Here is an 18,448-nt window from a genome sequence, read left to right on the forward strand (position 1 = left end):
TTTCAAAAAAAAAGAGCCTTTGGGCTCAACACATTAGGGTAGGCTAAGAAATTCCCACCCCTAAATTTGGAAACCTGGTTTGGATGTAGATAGATCGGTACTAACACCATTTGTACCATCACAGAGAAACTTGATGCTTCGTCACAGAGAAAGGGGGAAAAATCAGAGTACTGGCTTCATGTTCCTCTGTGACAATGAATTTACTTGGAGGTTCTCCTCTCCATCACAGAAACTTCAGTGGAAGTTGAATGGCATGTCCTGAGGAAATTCACCCCTTAAATCTTTCTAGTTTGATTTGAAGATTTTTCACCACATAAAATCTGCTGAAAGCACTTTTGCCAATGTTTTTTGAAAGATATTGTCGGGAGTTCCCCTGTGGTTCAGTTGGTTAGGAAGCCTGGCACTGAGGCCTACAGATCAGGAAAGTCCTAGGTTTGATCACGAATGTTAGGTTAGCTGATCTTAGCTGGGGTGGAGTAGGGGCTATTATATCAGGATTGGGAGGAGAAAAATCAACCAGGGACCCTATCCCTGATTGCAAAACACACACCCCAGTTGGAAAGTTCACACATTAGCTGATGATTGGATCGGCCCTCGGCTGTAATGACTTCCTCGTTGATTAGACTGCCAAAATTCACTGTTTAGACTTAAGGAGAGCAGCTTCCAGGGCAAAGTCCTGTTGGGTGCTTGAAGAATCGTGCCACACACAAGGCAATATGATTTGATTGATTAGAGATACAGCACTGAAACAGGTCCTTCGGCTCACCGAGTCTGTGCCGAACATCAACCACCCATTTATACTAATCCTACACTAATCCCATATTCCTACCAAACATCCCCACCTGTCCCTACATTTCCCTACCACCTACCTACACTAGTGACAATTTATAATGGCCAATTTACCTATCAACCTGCAAGTCTTTTGGCTTGTGGGAGGAAACCGGAGCACCCGGAGAAAACCCACGCAGACACAGGGAGAACTTGCAAACTCCACACAGGCAGTACCTGGAATCGAACCCGGGTCCCTGGAGCTGTGAGGCTGCGGTGCTAATCACTGCGCCACTGTGCCGCCCACTTAATATAAGGGGAGAAAGTGTTATTTACTGCACTTTGATCTCAGATAATCTGCATTTCATAATCTTTCATTGTGTAGTACAAAGGACAGATGAACGGAAACTGGATAACCTACCTCAATGAGTTCAATGAGGTTGTAAAAATAGTTTTCTTCGTCAATCGTTAGTTTGTTGTCTTTGTAAATGACACGATAGTGACTGACTTCCTCTTTCGAGCTGACACACAGGACGTAGTCACCAGGATGCCGAATGGATTCTCGCACCAAGAAGAGGCCATCTTCTGTGGGCTGGAGCACCCTCACTGCATCCTCACCACTGATCTTCCCATGGAACCACCTCACAAAGAGTGAAGAACAAACAAATATTAGCAAGCTATTTCCAAGCCATTCTCTCTCTTCAGATTTTACCACCCCCTCCCCCCAATCAAACTAACAATTTTTCAAGACTCTCAAGTTCTTCTACCCTCATTTCCTGCGTATTAATCATTTGCTTATTTTCATCCCCACTTTTCCTGAAACAGTGACTCAAGAATATTCCATAGGGCCTATTGTGTGGAGCTTGACTGATGAACCCCAGACACATGCAGGTAGATATCTTGACTTTGTGTGATAGTGTAAAATGGGTGATAGCAAATCGACAACTCGTTTTAATCTCTTCCAACTTTTAGTTCCAATGGCTTATTTACACTATTGCACAAAGTCAAGATTGACGTTGTGTACTTTCCAGTGGGAATCGCTCAAAAACAATAATGAGCAGATACTATTGATGTATTTCCTCTGTAAACATGGATCATTGATGCCAGTTATTGTGCCTGAAGCTTTTGAGCCTGATTTTAACTGTGCAAATGGATGGGTTTTGCATGTATTAAAATCTTTGCCCAACATTGACTCAGAGATCAGTGAACTCAAACTGGGGGCCTAGCCTGAACTACTCCTGGTCTGTAGGGCTCAGTACCACATTAGGCAGTGCTGGCTGGGATTCTTTCCCCTCAGTTCAAGATAACTTTATGTGGCCAATGGTCTCTATGTGGCCCTGGGTGGACAGGAGGTAGGAAGTATCTTGGTGCTTTGTGCTGGCAAGAATATTTGTAGGTGGTTAAACTCCAGCAGTAAATCTATGCACATCTCAGGCTCCCCAACCCTTGGTTTTGCCAGATCTATGCCTGCAGCTGTTTGGATCTGGGCTTAAATGGGGCATATCCCAACAGGGAGAGAATGTGTATTCAATACTGGGAAACAAAGTAGATGAATTTCAAATCCAGCGTATAGAGGTGGGATTTGGGGGTGGGGTTATCTGATGTGCCGATCCAGTGCAGTTAGAGGGAAACCTGATTAATATTTGAGGCCAAGCCTCATTTACATTGAATAGGAAAGCTGTTAGTGTTGGCTCAGCTGTAGCAGTCTTTCCTTTGAGTTGAAAAGTCATGTGTTTAAATCTCACTCCAAGACTTGAGCATATAAACTAAACTGGCACTTCAGTACTAAGAGAGCGCTAGACTGGTGGAGATGTCCTCTTTTGGATGAGATGTTAAACTGAGGCCCTGTTGGCCATCCCATGATATTATTGCAAGAATAGCAGGAGAGTCCTCCTGACCAACATTTATCCCTCCAAATCCAGGCTAAGACCTGGACAAGGTACTTACGGCATCAGACTGATGTTGGGGTCAACCCGAATGGCCTCACGCTCACGTAAGTTACTTCTGGATATCAGGCCTTCTTCCCCTGTCTTGTTATTTTTTGCTCTGTACCAACCCTTGCTCTGTTTACAATAGAAAGGACAAAGCTAGTAACTAATGAGCCTAGACATTATGGTCCTTCTCTCCCTTCTGTTAACTCACATCTCTCTTTCCACCCCTTGCTATTGTTTCTGTCACTCCATCTTATTGTTGCTACTTTGGTCAGTGCTCAACTTTTTTGTTCCGCCAAAGCTTCCAATTCTCCATCCTACACAGTCTTCCTCCCCACACCCCAATTCTTGCAATTTTGAAATTAAATTATCATACTATCTTTTACTCCAGTTTATGTCCCAGGAACTTTTCACTTCCCTCAGTTTTCCCATCTTCTTGCAATTCTTCGGACTGTTCGGGATGGTTGAACGGGAGAGGTTGATTAGAATTTGTGAATGGGAATGTTGGATGCTGTTTGGAATATGTGCTTGTATGGAGGATATGTGCTTATACATTAATGACTTAGAGGAAGGGACAGAGTGTAGTGTATCCAAATTTGCTGACGATACAAAAATTGGTGGGAAAGCATGTTGTGATGAGGACACAGAGAATCTGCAAAGGGATATAGATAGGTTAAGTGAGTGGGCAATAATTTGGCAGATGGTGTTCAATGTGGGAATGTGTGAGGTAATCCACTTTGGTAGGAAGAATAAAAAGGCAGATTATTTTTTTGATGGAGAAAGACTACAAAATACTGCAGTACAGAGGGATCTGGGTGTTCTTGTGCATGAAACACTAAAGGTTAGCATGCAGGTGCAGCAAGTAATTAGGAAGGCAAATGGAATTTTGTCCTTTATTGCTTGGGGGTTAGAGTTTAAAAATAGGGAAGTCTTGTTACAACTGTACAGGGTGTTGGTGAGGCCACACCTGGAGTACTGCATACAGTTTTGGTCCTTGTATTTAAAGAAGGATATACTAGCATTGGAGGCAGTTCAGAAACGGTTCACTAGGCTGATTCCTGGGATGAAGGGGTTATCTTATCAAGAACGGCTAAACAGGTTAGGCCTTTATTCATTGGAGTTTAGAAGAATGAGAGGTGATCTTATAGAAACATATAAGATTTTAAGGGGGCTTGACAGGGTAGATGTTGAGAAGATGTTTCCACTAGTGGGGGAATCTCTAACTAGGGGACATAATTACAGAATAAGGGAGCACACATTTAAAACTGAGATGCGAAGGAATTTCATCTCTCAGAGGGTGGTGAATCTCTGGAATTCTCTGCCTCAGAGAGTTGTGGAGGCCAGGTCACTAAATATCTTTAAGGAGGAGGTAGATAGATTTTTGAAATCTCGGGGAGTTGAGGGCAAGGCAGAGCAGGCCCGAAAGAGGAGTTGAGGCCTGGGACAGATCAGCCATGATCTTATTGAATGGCGGGGGAGGCTTGAGGGGCTGAATGGCCCACTCCTGCTCCTATTTCTTATATTAGGAGGGAGGGCAGAGAAATTATAAACCATGGATATACACGAGATGCATTTCTCAGTTATTGGATGTTTATAGAGCAGTGACAGGTCTTCAAAAGGACAAAACGTGAAAGTGATACATCCACTCACATGGTGTCCCAGACGGCAAGGTGACACATCACATTCTTCACATGAAATTAGGAAAGAAACACAATCCCAAACGGGAAGCAAGATGTAATGGGATAATACAAAAACTCCAGCCATTATATACTCACGTTGACCATCTTAATAATAGTTAGGATATCTCCCTTGTGAAATGATAGCTCATCTTTCTTTGACGTTTTGTGGTCACACTTAGCTATACATTGTGTCCCAGGATCCCAACCTTTCTGCAGAAATAAAATAAAAATGTAATTTTAAACAACAGAATTACTAAATACAATTAAAGGAGAAGTGAACAACAATAGCTTATTTGTACTGCGATGCTTGGGAAGCAAGTGGTCTCTCACCAGAACATTTGTCAGAGGCCAGCACTTCCCATTGAAAGCTTTACTGCCATGTACAGACCAATCAGTGTTCAATGAATTGAGGTCAATAGTTGACTGATCCCAGCCAGAGTGCCAATTGGCCTCTGCAACCCTGGGTTAAGAAAGGAAGAAAATAAATCAGCCTACATGAATAGGATGGGAATAGAGGGATACGGTCCCCAGAAGTGCAGAAGGTTTTAGTTTAGACAGGCATCAAGATCAGCGCAGGCTTGGAGGGCCGAATGGCCTGTTCCTGGCTGTACTGTTCTTTGTTCTTTGTTAGATTCCTGCTTCTGATTACTATCCAGTGACCCCCTGCTGAAAAATGCAGGTGCGTGGATATCTGCTGTGATGCACCCTGAAGCTGAATAGCCTGCAAACACTTGAGGCTAATACATAACTTCTGACACTATATCCTAAGAGTCAATAGCTTCATGGGGTTGGGGGTAGGAAGAGGGGGATGGGGAGAGCTCAAAACCACTACATGCAGTGGTCCCACCAGTTTGAGAATTTAATATTTTAAAAAATCTGGATGTAAAAAGCTGGTATCAGTCAAAGTAACCAGGAAGCTTTTGGATTGTTGTAAAAACACAGCTGGTTCACTAATGTCCTTTAGGGAAGGAAATCTGCCATCCTGACCTGGTCTGACCTATAAATGACTTCAATCCCACACAATGTGTTGACTCTAAATTGCCCTCTGAAGTGGCTGAGCATACCACTCAGTTGTATAAACCACCACCTTCTCAGGCCAACTAGAATTGGGCAATAAATGCCTTTCCAACAATGCCCCCATCCTGAGAATGGATCGAAAAAAGTCTTATAGCTTTTTAATCAATATGACCTCAAAAATGCAAACTGTCCTCCAAGGGAATGTAAGACAATCATGTCGTTAAACACCTTCGAAATATGCCCAAGCCATCTCAGTTAGGTCTCAATCAGCACTACCTCAATCTCTGGTTGGCCAGCATGAGCCAGGAACTTAGTGCTTGGGATCTTGCTTTGCCAAATCACGATGATAATACCGAGGTTAAGAGGTAGAAGTTTTCAAGGCCTTTAATGTGATATTGATTCCAACTTTAAGCTTCCAACTTTAAAAGCTGTCCCATTCAACGTATGGAGGTACAAAGTGATTAGGACTTGTAGCTTTTCAAATTGAATGCACTTGTTCTTCCGCAAGTTTTCTCCCAACTTCTCCTCCTGGGGTAGTTTAATTGGTGTCTTTATTTTATTTTTATTTAGAGATACAGCACTGAAACAGGCCCTTCGGCCCACCGAGTCTGTGCCGACCAACAACCACCCATTTATACCAACCCTACAGTAATCCCATATTCCCTACCACCTACCTACACTAGGGGCAATTTACAATGGCCAATTTACCTATCATCCGGTCCGGAGGAAACCGGAGCACCCGGTGAAAACCCACGCGGTCACAGGGAGAACTTGCAAACTCCGCACAGGCAGTACCCAGAATTGAACCTGGGACCCTGGAGCTGTGAGGCTGTGGTGCTAACCACTGCGCCACCCCTGTGTCTTCAGCCCTTCAGCACCTTATCCAAAAGGCCATTCTTCAAGCATGAGTTCGGTAAATGAGTGTCAGTTGGGTATTTAATTGTGGGACTGAAAAGGGATTTTGTGGGGAAGACACATTCACTGTGAAGTCCAGCTTTGAACTCAACCAATTTACACAACAGCAGAAGGCACTGGATAGCAGACGTTAGCTGCTGTTTCTCCCCTCTCACTAGTCCAGTATCACGGAGGTTGATTTTAGCCCACCCTTCACCTCTACCCCTGGTAATTCAACATAGACAGGCAAACAAACCAGGAATCTTGCTGATCTGTGTGGCTGAGTCCTAAGTAGGCAGGACATTTACTGAAATAAAACCACAAACTGCATAGTGTACAAAAGCAAGGAAGTTATGGTGAACATTTATAAAACATTGGCTCGGCCTCAACTTGAGTATTGTGTCCAATTCTGGGCACCACAATGAAGAAAAAATGAGAAGGCACTGGAGAGGGTGCAAAAAAGATTTACGAGAATGGTTCCAGAGATGAGAAACTTCAGTTACGTGAATAGATTGTCGAAGTTGGGACTGTTTTCTTTGGAGAAGTGAAGGTTGAGAGGAGATTAAATAGAGGTGTTCGAAATCATGAGGGGTCTGGACAGAGGAGAAAGGGAGAAACATTGGTGGAAGGGTCAAGAACCTAAGGACACAGATTTAAAGTGATTGGCAAAAAAAGAGGCAATATGAGGAAAAACATTTTTATGCAGCGAGTGGTTAGGATCTGCAGTGCACTGCCTGACAGTGTGTAGTGGAGGCAGATTCAATCATCGCTTTTAAAAGGCAATTGGATAATTATTTGAAGAGAAAAGATTTGCAGGGCTATTGGGGAAAAGCCAGGGGAATTGTTCTTGCAGAGAGCGGGCATGGACATGATGGGCTGAATGGCCTCCTGCTGTGCTGTAACCATTCTATGATTATATTCCATACAAAATACTGGAAATACTCAGCAGGTCTGGCAGCATCGATGGAGAGAGAAACAGAGTTTGTTTCAGATCAATGACCCTTCGACAGTACTGGGATTGCTGAGAGATTAAGTTTTTAAGCCAAGCAGGGAAAAAGGAAGGGAGGGAAGAACAAAAAGGAAGGTCTGTGATTGGGTGGAAGGCAGGAGAGATTAAATGACCAAAGGGATAATAGTGAAAGCAAAAACAGATAACAAATAGAAGAAGAAAAGGAACAAAAGATGTGTCTGGAGGAATGTAAATGGGAAAGCAGAATCAGTGCCAATAGCTGCCAAAAGGAAAGAGAAAAAATGGGGACAGAGGTTATGATTTGAAATTGTTGCACTCAATGTTGAGTCTGGAAGCCTGTAAAGTGTTTAATCGAAAGATGAGGTGCTGTTCCTTGAGCTTGCATTGAGCTTCATTGGAACAGTGTAAAAGGCTGAGGATAGTGAAGTCAGAGTGGGGGTGGGGTGGAGAATTAAAATGAGAGGCGACCGGAAGTTCGGGGTCATGCTTGCAGACTGAACGAAGGTGTTCCGCAAAGTGGTCACCCAATCTGAATTTGGTTTCCCCAATATCGAGGGGACCACACCATTAGCAGTGATACAGTTTTACAAATTCAAAGAAGTACAAATAAATCACTGTTCAAATTTACTAAATCACCAAGGGATCCTGCTTTCAAATCCAAGTTCTCTCCACATTATGGGAGGCTCAGAGGAACAGTGCACTGAGGATGCAAAAACAGCGTATCTGATCGCTATGTAAATCAGTTGATGGAAATGAATCCCAGGGCTAATACCTTATCGTGATAACCAAGTTATGCAGATAGTTGAATTCAATTAGCATTTCCATAATAATTCATTGGAGAGAAATCAATGAAACATTGGACAAATATGTCACATTACAGCACAGCCCAGTCCTGTTCTCCCCTAACATTTACGTAGGCATACTTCAGAAAACATTCCAAATGATCCTGTTCTGTTCCTGTTCACAGGTTTGCTGAGTCAGTCAATCAACACTGAGGATGCTTCAGAATCCTTAACTGCAACTCACCAACGCCATCTCAAGTCGCCTGCCTCCGCATGGACCAGCTCAGTGCTGAAGAATGATTTTCCTGATGGAACAAATGAAAATGCAATGAGAGTGGAGGAGCATTAGTTTTGTGACAACCTTAAGAATAGGATATCTCTTATTACAGGATTTTCGCTAACCGCCATTATGAACTGACCAAACACCAACGGGTAATGTGGCACTCTACAGTCACTCATTAAAAAAAACAGATGACCAGAAATGGAGTGCCAGGCTATTCAAATGACAGCATAAGCCACGTGAGCGAAGATCGAATGGCTTATAGATATCACCCAAGCTACCCTGATGCACAGTTGATAAATGCCCTGCTTGGTGTGGTACTCAGTCATTCAGGCAAGGAGGGGCCTTAAGTTTGAATCCTGCATTAGCTGATTTCACCCAGGACTACAACAGGGTCTCCAAGAGTTTGCCCTAAACTAGTTGGTGCCTCGCCCTGAATATCACCTTATTCTGATGGCATTTGTGCCAGAGGCTTTTGAGCTATTTTTGTGGTGGGGAGATAGGTCTCCGTCCAACCGTAGACATTGCTCCTTCCAGTGGCCAGCAGATAAAGAAAAGAAGATGCATGTGTATAATACCTAATTATATCTCAAAAACACTGGCAAGGTGCATAATGTGGAATTACTTTGAAGCACATTGAACTGCTGTATGTGGGCAAACACATTTTATGCAGAGCAAACTCCCACAAACATCAGTGGTGGCACAGTGGCTAGCACCACAGCCTCACAACTCCAGTGACCCGGGTTCACTGCCTGTGCGGAGTTTGCAAGTGACCGTGTGGGTTTCTGCTGGGTGCTCTGGTTTCCTCCCACAGCCAAAGACTTGCAAGTTGATAGGTAAATTGGCCATTGTAAATTGCCCTTAGTGAAGGTAGGTGGTAGGAGAATGGTGGGGATGTGGTAGGGAATATGGGATTAATGGAGGATTAACGTATGCCAGCCAAGAGCGACGTCTCAATTCATTCCATCTTCGCTGCCTTCGGAGAATACTTGGCATCAGGTGGCAGGATTATATCTCCAACACAGAAGTCCTTGAAGCGGCCAACATCCCCAGCTTATACACACTACTGAGTCAGCGGCGCTTGAGATGGCTTGGCCATGTGAGCCGCATGGAAGATGGCAGGATCCCCAAAGACACATTGTACAGCGAGCTCGCCACTGGTATCAGACCCACCGGCCGTCCATGTCTCCGTTATAAAGACGTCTGCAAACGCGACATGAAATCGTGTGACATTGATCACAAGTCGTGGGAGTCAGTTGCCAGCATTCGCCAGAGCTGGCGGGCAGCCATAAAGACAGGGCTAAATTGTGGCGAGTCGAAGAGACTTAGTAGTTGGCAGGAAAAAAGACAGAGGCGCAAGGGGAGAGCCAACTGTGCAACAGCCCCAACAAACAAATTTCTCTGCAGCACCTGTGGAAGAGCCTGTCACTCCAGAATTGGCCTTTATAGCCACTCCAGGCGCTGCTTCACAAACCACTGACCACCTCCAGGCGCGTATCCATTGTCTCTCGAGATAAGGAGGCCCAAAAGAAGAAAGAAAAGAGTATAAATGGGTGGTTGTTGGTCGGCACAGACTTGGTGGGCCGAAGGGCCTGTTTCAGAGCTATATCTCTCTCTCTATGACTATTCTACATAAACCACTGGAACAAGCACATGGGCCTTGATTTAATGCCTTATCTGAAGGATGACACCGCCAATCAGTAATGTACTGGAATGACCATCGAGAGGATATCCTCAAGTTCTGGAGTAGGGTTTGAACCCACCAACTTCTGACCTTGGAGATGAGAGAACTGCCAACTGAACATGCCTGCTATGGTGAACGTTGCAAGAATGTGAATTGGGTTGAGCTGTGTGCATTCAAATCCTGTCCTTTCCCCTCAATAACACTGATAACATTGGATAGGATAAATTTCAGTCTGAAGACATTGTACTAGAAGGATAGGCACATATAGACTATTAAATAAATAAGTTAGTTGGCTTGTTAGGTTAAAACACATTGGAGGCAATTTTGGACAAATACTTTAGATACTAAAGAAGTAACGAGGTGGCCAAGATAAGGTTTTAAGATGCAATGATGGTTTTAAGATGCAATGCTGGTTTAGCCCACTTTTAGCAGAAGACACCATCTTGGTGAAGGAGTTGAAGCACCCGGGAGGATTGTTAAGGGACTGACTGGTGATTAAATTAAGAGGCTGCATGTCTTTTTGGTGGTTAACACTTCATTTAATGACCTTTCAGAATAGTGATCAGCTGAAAGTTGTTGAGGATTTTGAGCACTACTTAAAGTTATATCACTTTCACTGTTCACTTGTGCCTGGAGGTTCGAAGAGGACCTTTGAAACACATCAGGAGACTTTCTGGGACACTTTGTCAAGACTTCATCAACACTCCAACAACATTTATTCTGGAAATTCTCTGAGGACTTCAGCTAAAACGAGTGAGTGCTGTGCTACTTATTGGATACCTATTGCATCTTTCTAGGGGTCCCCCCTTGGTCTGCAGAAGGAATGGCAGGAAGGATGAGGTAAGGCTTCCACTGCTATGTCCAGACTGGCCAAGAGAGTGTGGGAAAATGGCGCACTGACACGGAACACAAAAGTCCGAGTGTATCAGGCCTGTGTCCTCAGTACCTTGCTCTACGGCAGCGAGGCCTGGACAACGTATGCCAGCCAAGAGCGACGTCTCAATTCATTCCATCTTCGCTGCCTTCGGAGAATACTTGGCATCAGGTGGCAGGACTATATCTCCAACACAGAAGTCCTTGAAGCGGCCAACACCCCCAGCTTATACACACTACTGAGTCAGCGGCGCTTGAGATGGCTTGGCCATGTGAGCCGCATGGAAGATGGCAGGATCCCCAAGGACACATTGTACAGCGAGCTCGCCACTGGTATCAGACCCACCGGCCGTCCATGTCTCCGTTATAAAGACGTCTGCAAACGCGACATGAAATCGTGTGACATTGATCACAAGTCGTGGGAGTCAGTTGCCAGCATTCGCCAGAGCTGGCGGGCAGCCATAAAGACAGGGCTAAATTGTGGCGAGTCGAAGAGACTTAGTAGTTGGCAGGAAAAAAGACAGAGGCGCAAGGGGAGAGCCAACTGTGCAACAGCCCCAACAAACAAATTTCTCTGCAGCACCTGTGGAAGAGCCTGTCACTCCAGAATTGGCCTTTATAGCCACTCCAGGCGCTGCTTCACAAACCACTGACCACCTCCAGGCGCGTATCCATTGTCTCTCGAGATAAGGAGGCCCAAAAGAAAGAAAGAAGAAAAGAAAAAGAAAGATTGGAGTCACCAGGAGAAAGGGAGTGCTCGGTCATCGGCATCTTTCTAGGGGTCCCCCCTTGGTCTGCGGAAGGAATGGCAGGAAGGATGAGGTCAGGCAGAACAGCACCAGCTGCTGGAGGAGAGAGGCACAGGAGCGTGAGGTGGACTCCTTCTCCCCTCAACTCCTCCATCCGACCTCTAGTGCTGTATTCACACTCCATGAAAGTTGTGTCTAATCAGCACTTGAGTGCTGAACCTTCAGGTGTCGATTTAGTGCCTCCAAACAAGTTCAAATTATATTAATCAGCAATTAGGGCCAAAATTGTGTGCTAAAACCAAAATTTCAAATAGGTGTAAAAACAAGAAATGCTGGAAATACTCAGGTCTGGCAGCATCTGTGGAGAGAGAAGCAAAGTTAACGTTCCAGGTCAGCGACCTTTCAGTTCTAAAGAAGGGTCGCTGACCTGAAACGCTAACTCTGTTTCTCTCACAACAGATGTTGCCAGACCTGAGTATTTCCAGCATTTCTTGTTTTTATTTCAGATTTCCAGCATCTGCAGTATTTTGCTTTTATTTCAAATAGGTGTGCTTTATTAGCACAGCACCCATTTAGTGCATGTTTTCACACTTTGAACAAAATAACCTCCATAGGCTTTTAAAACACAGGCTTTCGATTGCAGTAATTTCCTGCTCTTACAGTCCCCCCTGCTGCAATGTAAAAAGGCATTAAGTTTCTATAGAGAATAACATTAAAAAGGTTTGTGCCAATAGGAATTAGACCATAAAATAAAATATAAAAAGGGATACAGCATTTCATTCAGTAGAAACTCTTTGTCTACCTTCAAGACCAGGTAAAATGAACAGGCTTGGATAAGCCATGTTCCTGATTTCCCACTAGATGTTTGCTATACAGATAGTTTTAGATGGGAGACTAAATGGCACTATTCTGTATGAAGTTTTAGGATGAATATTAAATAAGGTTAATTGTCAGACATATTACTGTCTGCAGCTTTGAGTCCATTAAAAGGAAAAAGAAGGAATTATCCCAACAAAAATATGTTTTCAATAAAATGGCTTGCTTTAAAATCAGGCAATAAGTGACAGAACATGAGTACTCTCCAACAAAGTATGTGCCATTGGGAAGTGTGTCACTCCTAGGTATTATGAAATGCTGGTATTTAGTTTGTGGAATTTATGGCTCTGTGCACAGTTCTGGAATTTACACTTTTCTTTATTTAGAATTGGAGAAATTACAGCACAGAAACAGGGCATTTGGCCCAACTGGTCTATGCTTGTGTCTATGCCCCACACAAGTCTTTTCCTACCTTACTCATCTCACCCTATCAGCACATCAGTTTTTCTTAAGATGAAGGGCTAAGGTACAGATTACAGGACATCACAAATGGCGGAACAAGTAAGAGAGAAGAGGTAAATCACAAAGAAGTGGTCAGATGACACAAAGTTTGGGGTTTAAAGTACTGATGAGGAAAGGAAGTCAAGAGGTTCGTAGGTTTGAGGTCCTCTGAAAGAATGAATTAGAATAGGGGACCATGTGACGAGTCTATATTGCCACACAATGAGGAAGAAATGGGTGTCACAAGGGGGCTTTTAGAGCTTAGGAGAAATAAAAAAAGTTGAGAGAAGGTCGGGACCTCAGTAGTTCTGAGAGACCCGAATAATTGTGTGAGAGAGAGACTTGGTTATTCAATCAGTCCAGCACACAAGTGACTTCAAAGAAATCGGAAATAGCAATTGAAAAAAAAAGCTTCTAAGTAAATCATAGGCGGGCAAAGAAGGTTAAAATAACAAATCTAATCGCTTCCCTTATTGCTGTGTAATGAGGCTTTTATGTTTCCTGCACTGTTTGTAAATGACACACTTGTACTTTGGGAGAAGCCACACCACCCAGCCTGGAATGTGGCTCCAACAGGCGATGTTATCTCGCCTCAGAAGGCAGAACTCGTGCACAGAGACTTGTGGCAGATGCTTCCTTGGGACATAACTACTTCCAGTATCAGAACCTGGCATCAGCTCCCAGAACATTCAAAGATTTGCCACTCAATGTCAGAACACTGCAGCCATGGCTTCAGAAGATGACTTTAAAACACATCTGCAGTGAGATATAGAAAGCAAGCACAAGCACAGGACATCTGAAATAAGACACAGAAAATTGAATGCACGAAGTGGGGAAAAATAAAGATGAGTGTTTTGAATGGACTTTACTATTCATAATGTGATCTTGTCCTTTCCCCACCTCCAGTTTCTGGCATGACCTGATGTGTATTCTTAGCTTCTTCTGGTTGTATTTAGTTCATAAAATAAATTGTTGTAGAAAATGAAATGAAAGTGGATGTTTCTCAGGCAGTCCAGAAGCAAGTTGCTTTAGATGTTGTTCAGACGACAAGTTGCCGCAGTGGGTGGGCGGCACAGTGGTGCAGTGGTTAGCACCGCAGCCTCACAGCTCCAGCAATCCAGGTTCGATTCTGGATACTGCCTGTGCGGAGTTTGCAAGTTCTCCCTGTGACTGCGTGGATTTCCACCGGGTGGTCTGGTTTCCTCCCACAGCCAAAGATTTGCAGGTTGATAGGTAAATTGGCCATAGTAAATTCCCCCTCGTGTAGGTAGGTGGTAGGAGAATTGAGGGAAGGTGGGGATGTGGTAGGGGACATGGGAATTAATGTTCAGTTCTTCTCTGGCCTCCTTGTCTCGGGAGACAATGTAGGATTAGTATAAATGGGGTAGTTGATGGTCGGCACAGGGCCTGTTTCAAATTTTGGTTATATGACTCAAGGAAGGCATGGAGGGAATTGATCTTGTCCCTTCTAAGCTTCAAATACCACTGCACCAACGACCAAACCTCACCCCCTCCCAGGCCCTGCATCCTTACAAGTTGAAATTCTTTTTCAGGACCTCGGAATTGGAGAAGCCATCATCTCCTTCAGTTTTTCACTTCTCTTACAATCCACAGGCTCTAAACACCCGATTCTGAAATCGGAAAACCACAACTTCCTGACCTAAATCATCCACCTGCTTGCCAAAACAGGAAAATAGCAGAAGCTGATAATAGTTTCCAAAGAGCTGTCATTTCATAATAGTCTTGACCATTGATTGACTAATGACATGTGAAAACAAGAGTGGGTCATTATACTGAAAGTCCAGTGGGACAGGAGTTTGTAACTCAGGATGGTTATCATTTATATTGCACAGAGGAAGAAATAGAAAGAAAGAACTTGCATTTAAAGAACTTGCATTTATATAGTGCCTTTCAGGACACCCCAAAGTGCTCCACAGCCAATGAAGTATTTTTGAAATGTAATCATTTTTCACACAGCAAAGTCCCACAAACAGCAATTTAGATAAGTTACCAGCTAATCAGTTTTAGTGATGCTAGTTGAGGGATAAATATTGGTCAGGAAACCTTCCCCTGCCCTTCTTCAAATAGCATCATGGAATCTTTTACAATCACTGGAGAGGGTGGATGGAGGCGGTTTAAAATATCATCCAAAAGGCAGCACACCTCTGACAGTGCAGCACGCCCTCAGAGTGAGTCAAGCCTCCTGTGACCACTCCCTTGTCTCTTCACTTTGAATCCTGAGCAGTGGCCGTAGAGCATGGAAACCACATGCTGTGACAACACATCCGATCTGTAACTTAAACTGAGGAGGTGGAGGTTGCCCGGTAAATTATCATGTAGAAAACCTGAATCCTTCCTTCTGGCTCTCTTCGTTCACAAGGTTGGGGTCTCAATGTTAATCATCTACTTCTCCATCTGCCTATCAGCGAAGCACACATTTTTACAGTAATCTCCTCCAGCCCCACAATCCTCTGAGATACCTGCGCTCCTCTAATTCCAGATCTTTGAGCATCCCAGATTTTAATTGCTGCAAAAGGTGGCACCTCTGACAGTGCAGCACATCCTCAGAGTGAGTCCCAGTGAAGCATCTTGGAAATTTTTATTATATTTAAGACAATAACAACTTGCATTTATAGAATAAGGTGGCTGTTAGATGCAAGTTGTTGTTCAAAGCAGAAAATTAGCAGGCTAGATCACAAACTCACAAGTTAGTGACCGCAACGCGCAGAAGGGACGCAGGCTTCAGAGGAGTCAGCAGGTGATTTATGTTATTTCCTTTTTAACTGTTTTATTGTAAAAATAGCAGACACTTGCATAGAAACTGTTTAAACGTCACAGCTCCTATTGTATCGTAGTTGGCAGGAATGTCCCTACGGGAGATCCCCCAATTGGCTGCTGTAACTTTGGGGTAAGATCAATGGGGGAAGATTAATGGAATCCCCATTTACCTGGCTTGTCTCGGGTTTCTGGTGATCTTCCACCACAGCTATGGCAGCAAAATGCCGGGAGAAAATCCCTAACGCAACATAAAATAAAAACAAGAAATGCTGGAAATACTCAGCAAGTCTGGCAGCATCTGTGGAGAGAGAAGCAGAGTTAACGTTTCAGGTCAGTGACTCTTCTTCAGAACTAGCAAATATTAGAAGGGGTCCTGCTTGCCAAGCTTCCGGTTGCTTGCCATTTCATCACTCCCCCCTGCTCTCATGCTCACATCTCTGTCCTGGGATTGCTGCAGTGTTCCAGTGAACATCAATGCAAGCTCGAGGAACAGCATCTCATTTACCGATTAGGCACACTACAGCCTGCCGGACTGAACATTGAGTTCAATAATTTCAGAGCATGACGGTCCCCCCATTTTACTTTTATTTTTAGTTATTTTTTTCTTTTTACTTATAAAAATTTTTTTTTTGTGTTTCTTTTTTTTCATCTTAATTTGTTCAGTTTGCTTACCCACTGTTTTTTTTCATGTTTGTACTTGCGGCTATTCAATTTTCAGTCCATTAACACCCTATCTGTACTAATGCTTTGTCTTTCAACACACCATTAACATACTGTTAGCCTTTGCTCCACGACCTTCTGGTCAGCTATTCTGTGACCTTGTCCTATTTACACCACCTCCTTTGTTATCTCTTGCCACACCCCCGCTTTACTTGCTTATAACCTTTTACATTTCTAATATTTGCTAGTTCTGAAGAAGTGTCACTGACCTGAAACGTTAACGCTGCTTCTCTCTCCACAAATGCTGCCAGACCTGCTGAGTATTTCCAGCATTTCTTGGTTTTATTTCAGATTTCCAGCATCCACCGTATTTTGCTTTTATTTCCCTAACTCAACACCTCATCTGCAGGTAAGTAAAAATTAACATAAAAGGAAGGGAAAAAGAATGCTTAATATTTAAAGCCAGATGTTGCCTTTCACAGCCAGTGAGTTATTTGAGGTATAATTTCACTTTGTAGGCAACACAACAATTTGTACACAGCAAGCTCTTACAAGCAGCAAATGTAGAAAGAGACCAGTTAATTGCTTCGGGTCATGTTGGTGGGGAGATGAATGTTGGCCAGTTCACCAGGAGAACTCAGCACAGTCTCTTGATTTAAGACAAATGAAAACCTTGGATCTGATCATTTCTTGGTACATTTTAAATATGAAGCCGAGGGGCCCCTGATATTGCACAACACATAAGACGTTTGGAGTGATCACATTTATTTCAGTTAGGAAGCTGCAGTTGTGGGATTTGCACTTACTCCGAGTAAACCTATCATTGAAGAAATACATGAGGAGGGACAAAGGGCAGGGCTTGGCTGTCAAATATGGCTTGTAATCGTGTAATCAGATACATTGGTCCTTTGGAACTGGCTGCAGAAAAGCTTTTGAGCAATTGAATGCAAGCTGGGTAATGCTGGTCATGTATGCATGTCACCTCTCCCTCCCTTTCTAAACTGTCTTGCACTGCAATTGGAGGGAAAGGGAAGACTGAGGGAGGTGAGTTCCACACATTAATAAGAAAGCATGGCCAGAGGAAATGGTTATTGCTGCAGATTTATACTGGTGGTCACATCCAATTGGGTTAGTCACTCTTTTAACTTTAAACACAACTGAATACATAAGACAATTGTAGGAATCTTAATTGACAGGAGGTTGTAGGAACTCGAACTGTGGATTACATGAAGCTCCTCGGGTAGCAAGACCACTGCTTCTCCAAATGTTCATCTCTTGTCTTTATCATCCTACACTGTTCCTGCATCCACACATTGTTCTCGTCACATTATCTCCCGCTTTAACTAATTGTTTCTCAGGATATTAAAAGCTGTGGAACTTCTCGCCTCCATCCTCATAATTGTGCAGGGTCTTTAAAAATCAACAGGGGCTTATCCCAAATCATTACTTCCTGATTTGGCTACTCTTTCACTATGTAGTGTGTGCCCTGCATTATGGGCCTTGGCCTCTCACCAGTATTACAATAACCTGTTACTTGAAACAGATAAATAAAATGCTATATAGGGAGCTCAGTGGGTGGATGGCAGGTTACAGAGGAAAAGGAAAAAGTAAAAAATGAAAAAGAACTTATTTAGGGAAAAGTAACGCTTGGTGAAAATTAACGTGACCAGAGAACGCGAGAAAATAAGGGGATTACGAAGTTTCTTCAGGATCCAGATCCCTTCCAGTCAGGAGGGCACTGATCCCCTGGGATTGGACAGTGAGGATTAGATTTCTAGGGTTCACTGTAAACACACAAATAATCTCACTAGGTTAGGATTCTTTAGCGTTCAGTCATGAGGCAGGAATTTAGGCGTTGCAGAATTTGTCCTGGAAATAGAATATTTAGAAATGTTCCCATAAGTACCAGTGTTAGAAATAAGCGGCAAGTGGTTGATTCCAGACTGAACACATCAAGTTAATGTGCAAGATGGCATTTGTAAGAAGGCAGTGAGCTGTTGTGTATAAAAGGTGCCTAAACCACCATATACCAGATTGTTATTCCTTCTCGTTTTTACTGTCACATT

General features: G+C 43.5%; 1 protein-coding gene across 7 annotated transcripts in view; it reads right to left on the reverse strand.

Moving 5' to 3' along the window:
* The window catches only part of matk (megakaryocyte-associated tyrosine kinase), a 94,588-nt gene that overhangs the window by 47,251 nt on the left and 28,889 nt on the right, over positions 1 to 18,448 (reverse strand). For 3 of the 7 annotated variants that reach the window (XM_068016498.1, XM_068016501.1, XM_068016499.1), the window contains exons 2-5: positions 8,183 to 8,346; positions 4,475 to 4,588; positions 2,716 to 2,831; positions 1,190 to 1,409 (exon numbers count right to left, since the gene is read on the reverse strand). In XM_068016498.1, coding sequence (XP_067872599.1) covers positions 1,190 to 1,409; positions 2,716 to 2,831; positions 4,475 to 4,588; positions 8,183 to 8,194 — 462 coding nt within the window. In that variant the 5' untranslated portion in view covers positions 8,195 to 8,346. Of the gene's footprint in view, positions 1 to 1,189; positions 1,410 to 2,715; positions 2,832 to 4,474; positions 4,589 to 8,182; positions 8,347 to 16,651; positions 16,786 to 18,448 lie in introns of all 7 variants that reach the window. The other 4 variants (XM_068016502.1, XM_068016504.1, XM_068016503.1 and 1 more) reach the window with 2 other exon arrangements.

Source organism: Heterodontus francisci, chromosome 36, assembly GCF_036365525.1.
Source record: "Heterodontus francisci isolate sHetFra1 chromosome 36, sHetFra1.hap1, whole genome shotgun sequence".
Lineage (NCBI taxonomy): Eukaryota > Metazoa > Chordata > Chondrichthyes > Heterodontiformes > Heterodontidae > Heterodontus > Heterodontus francisci.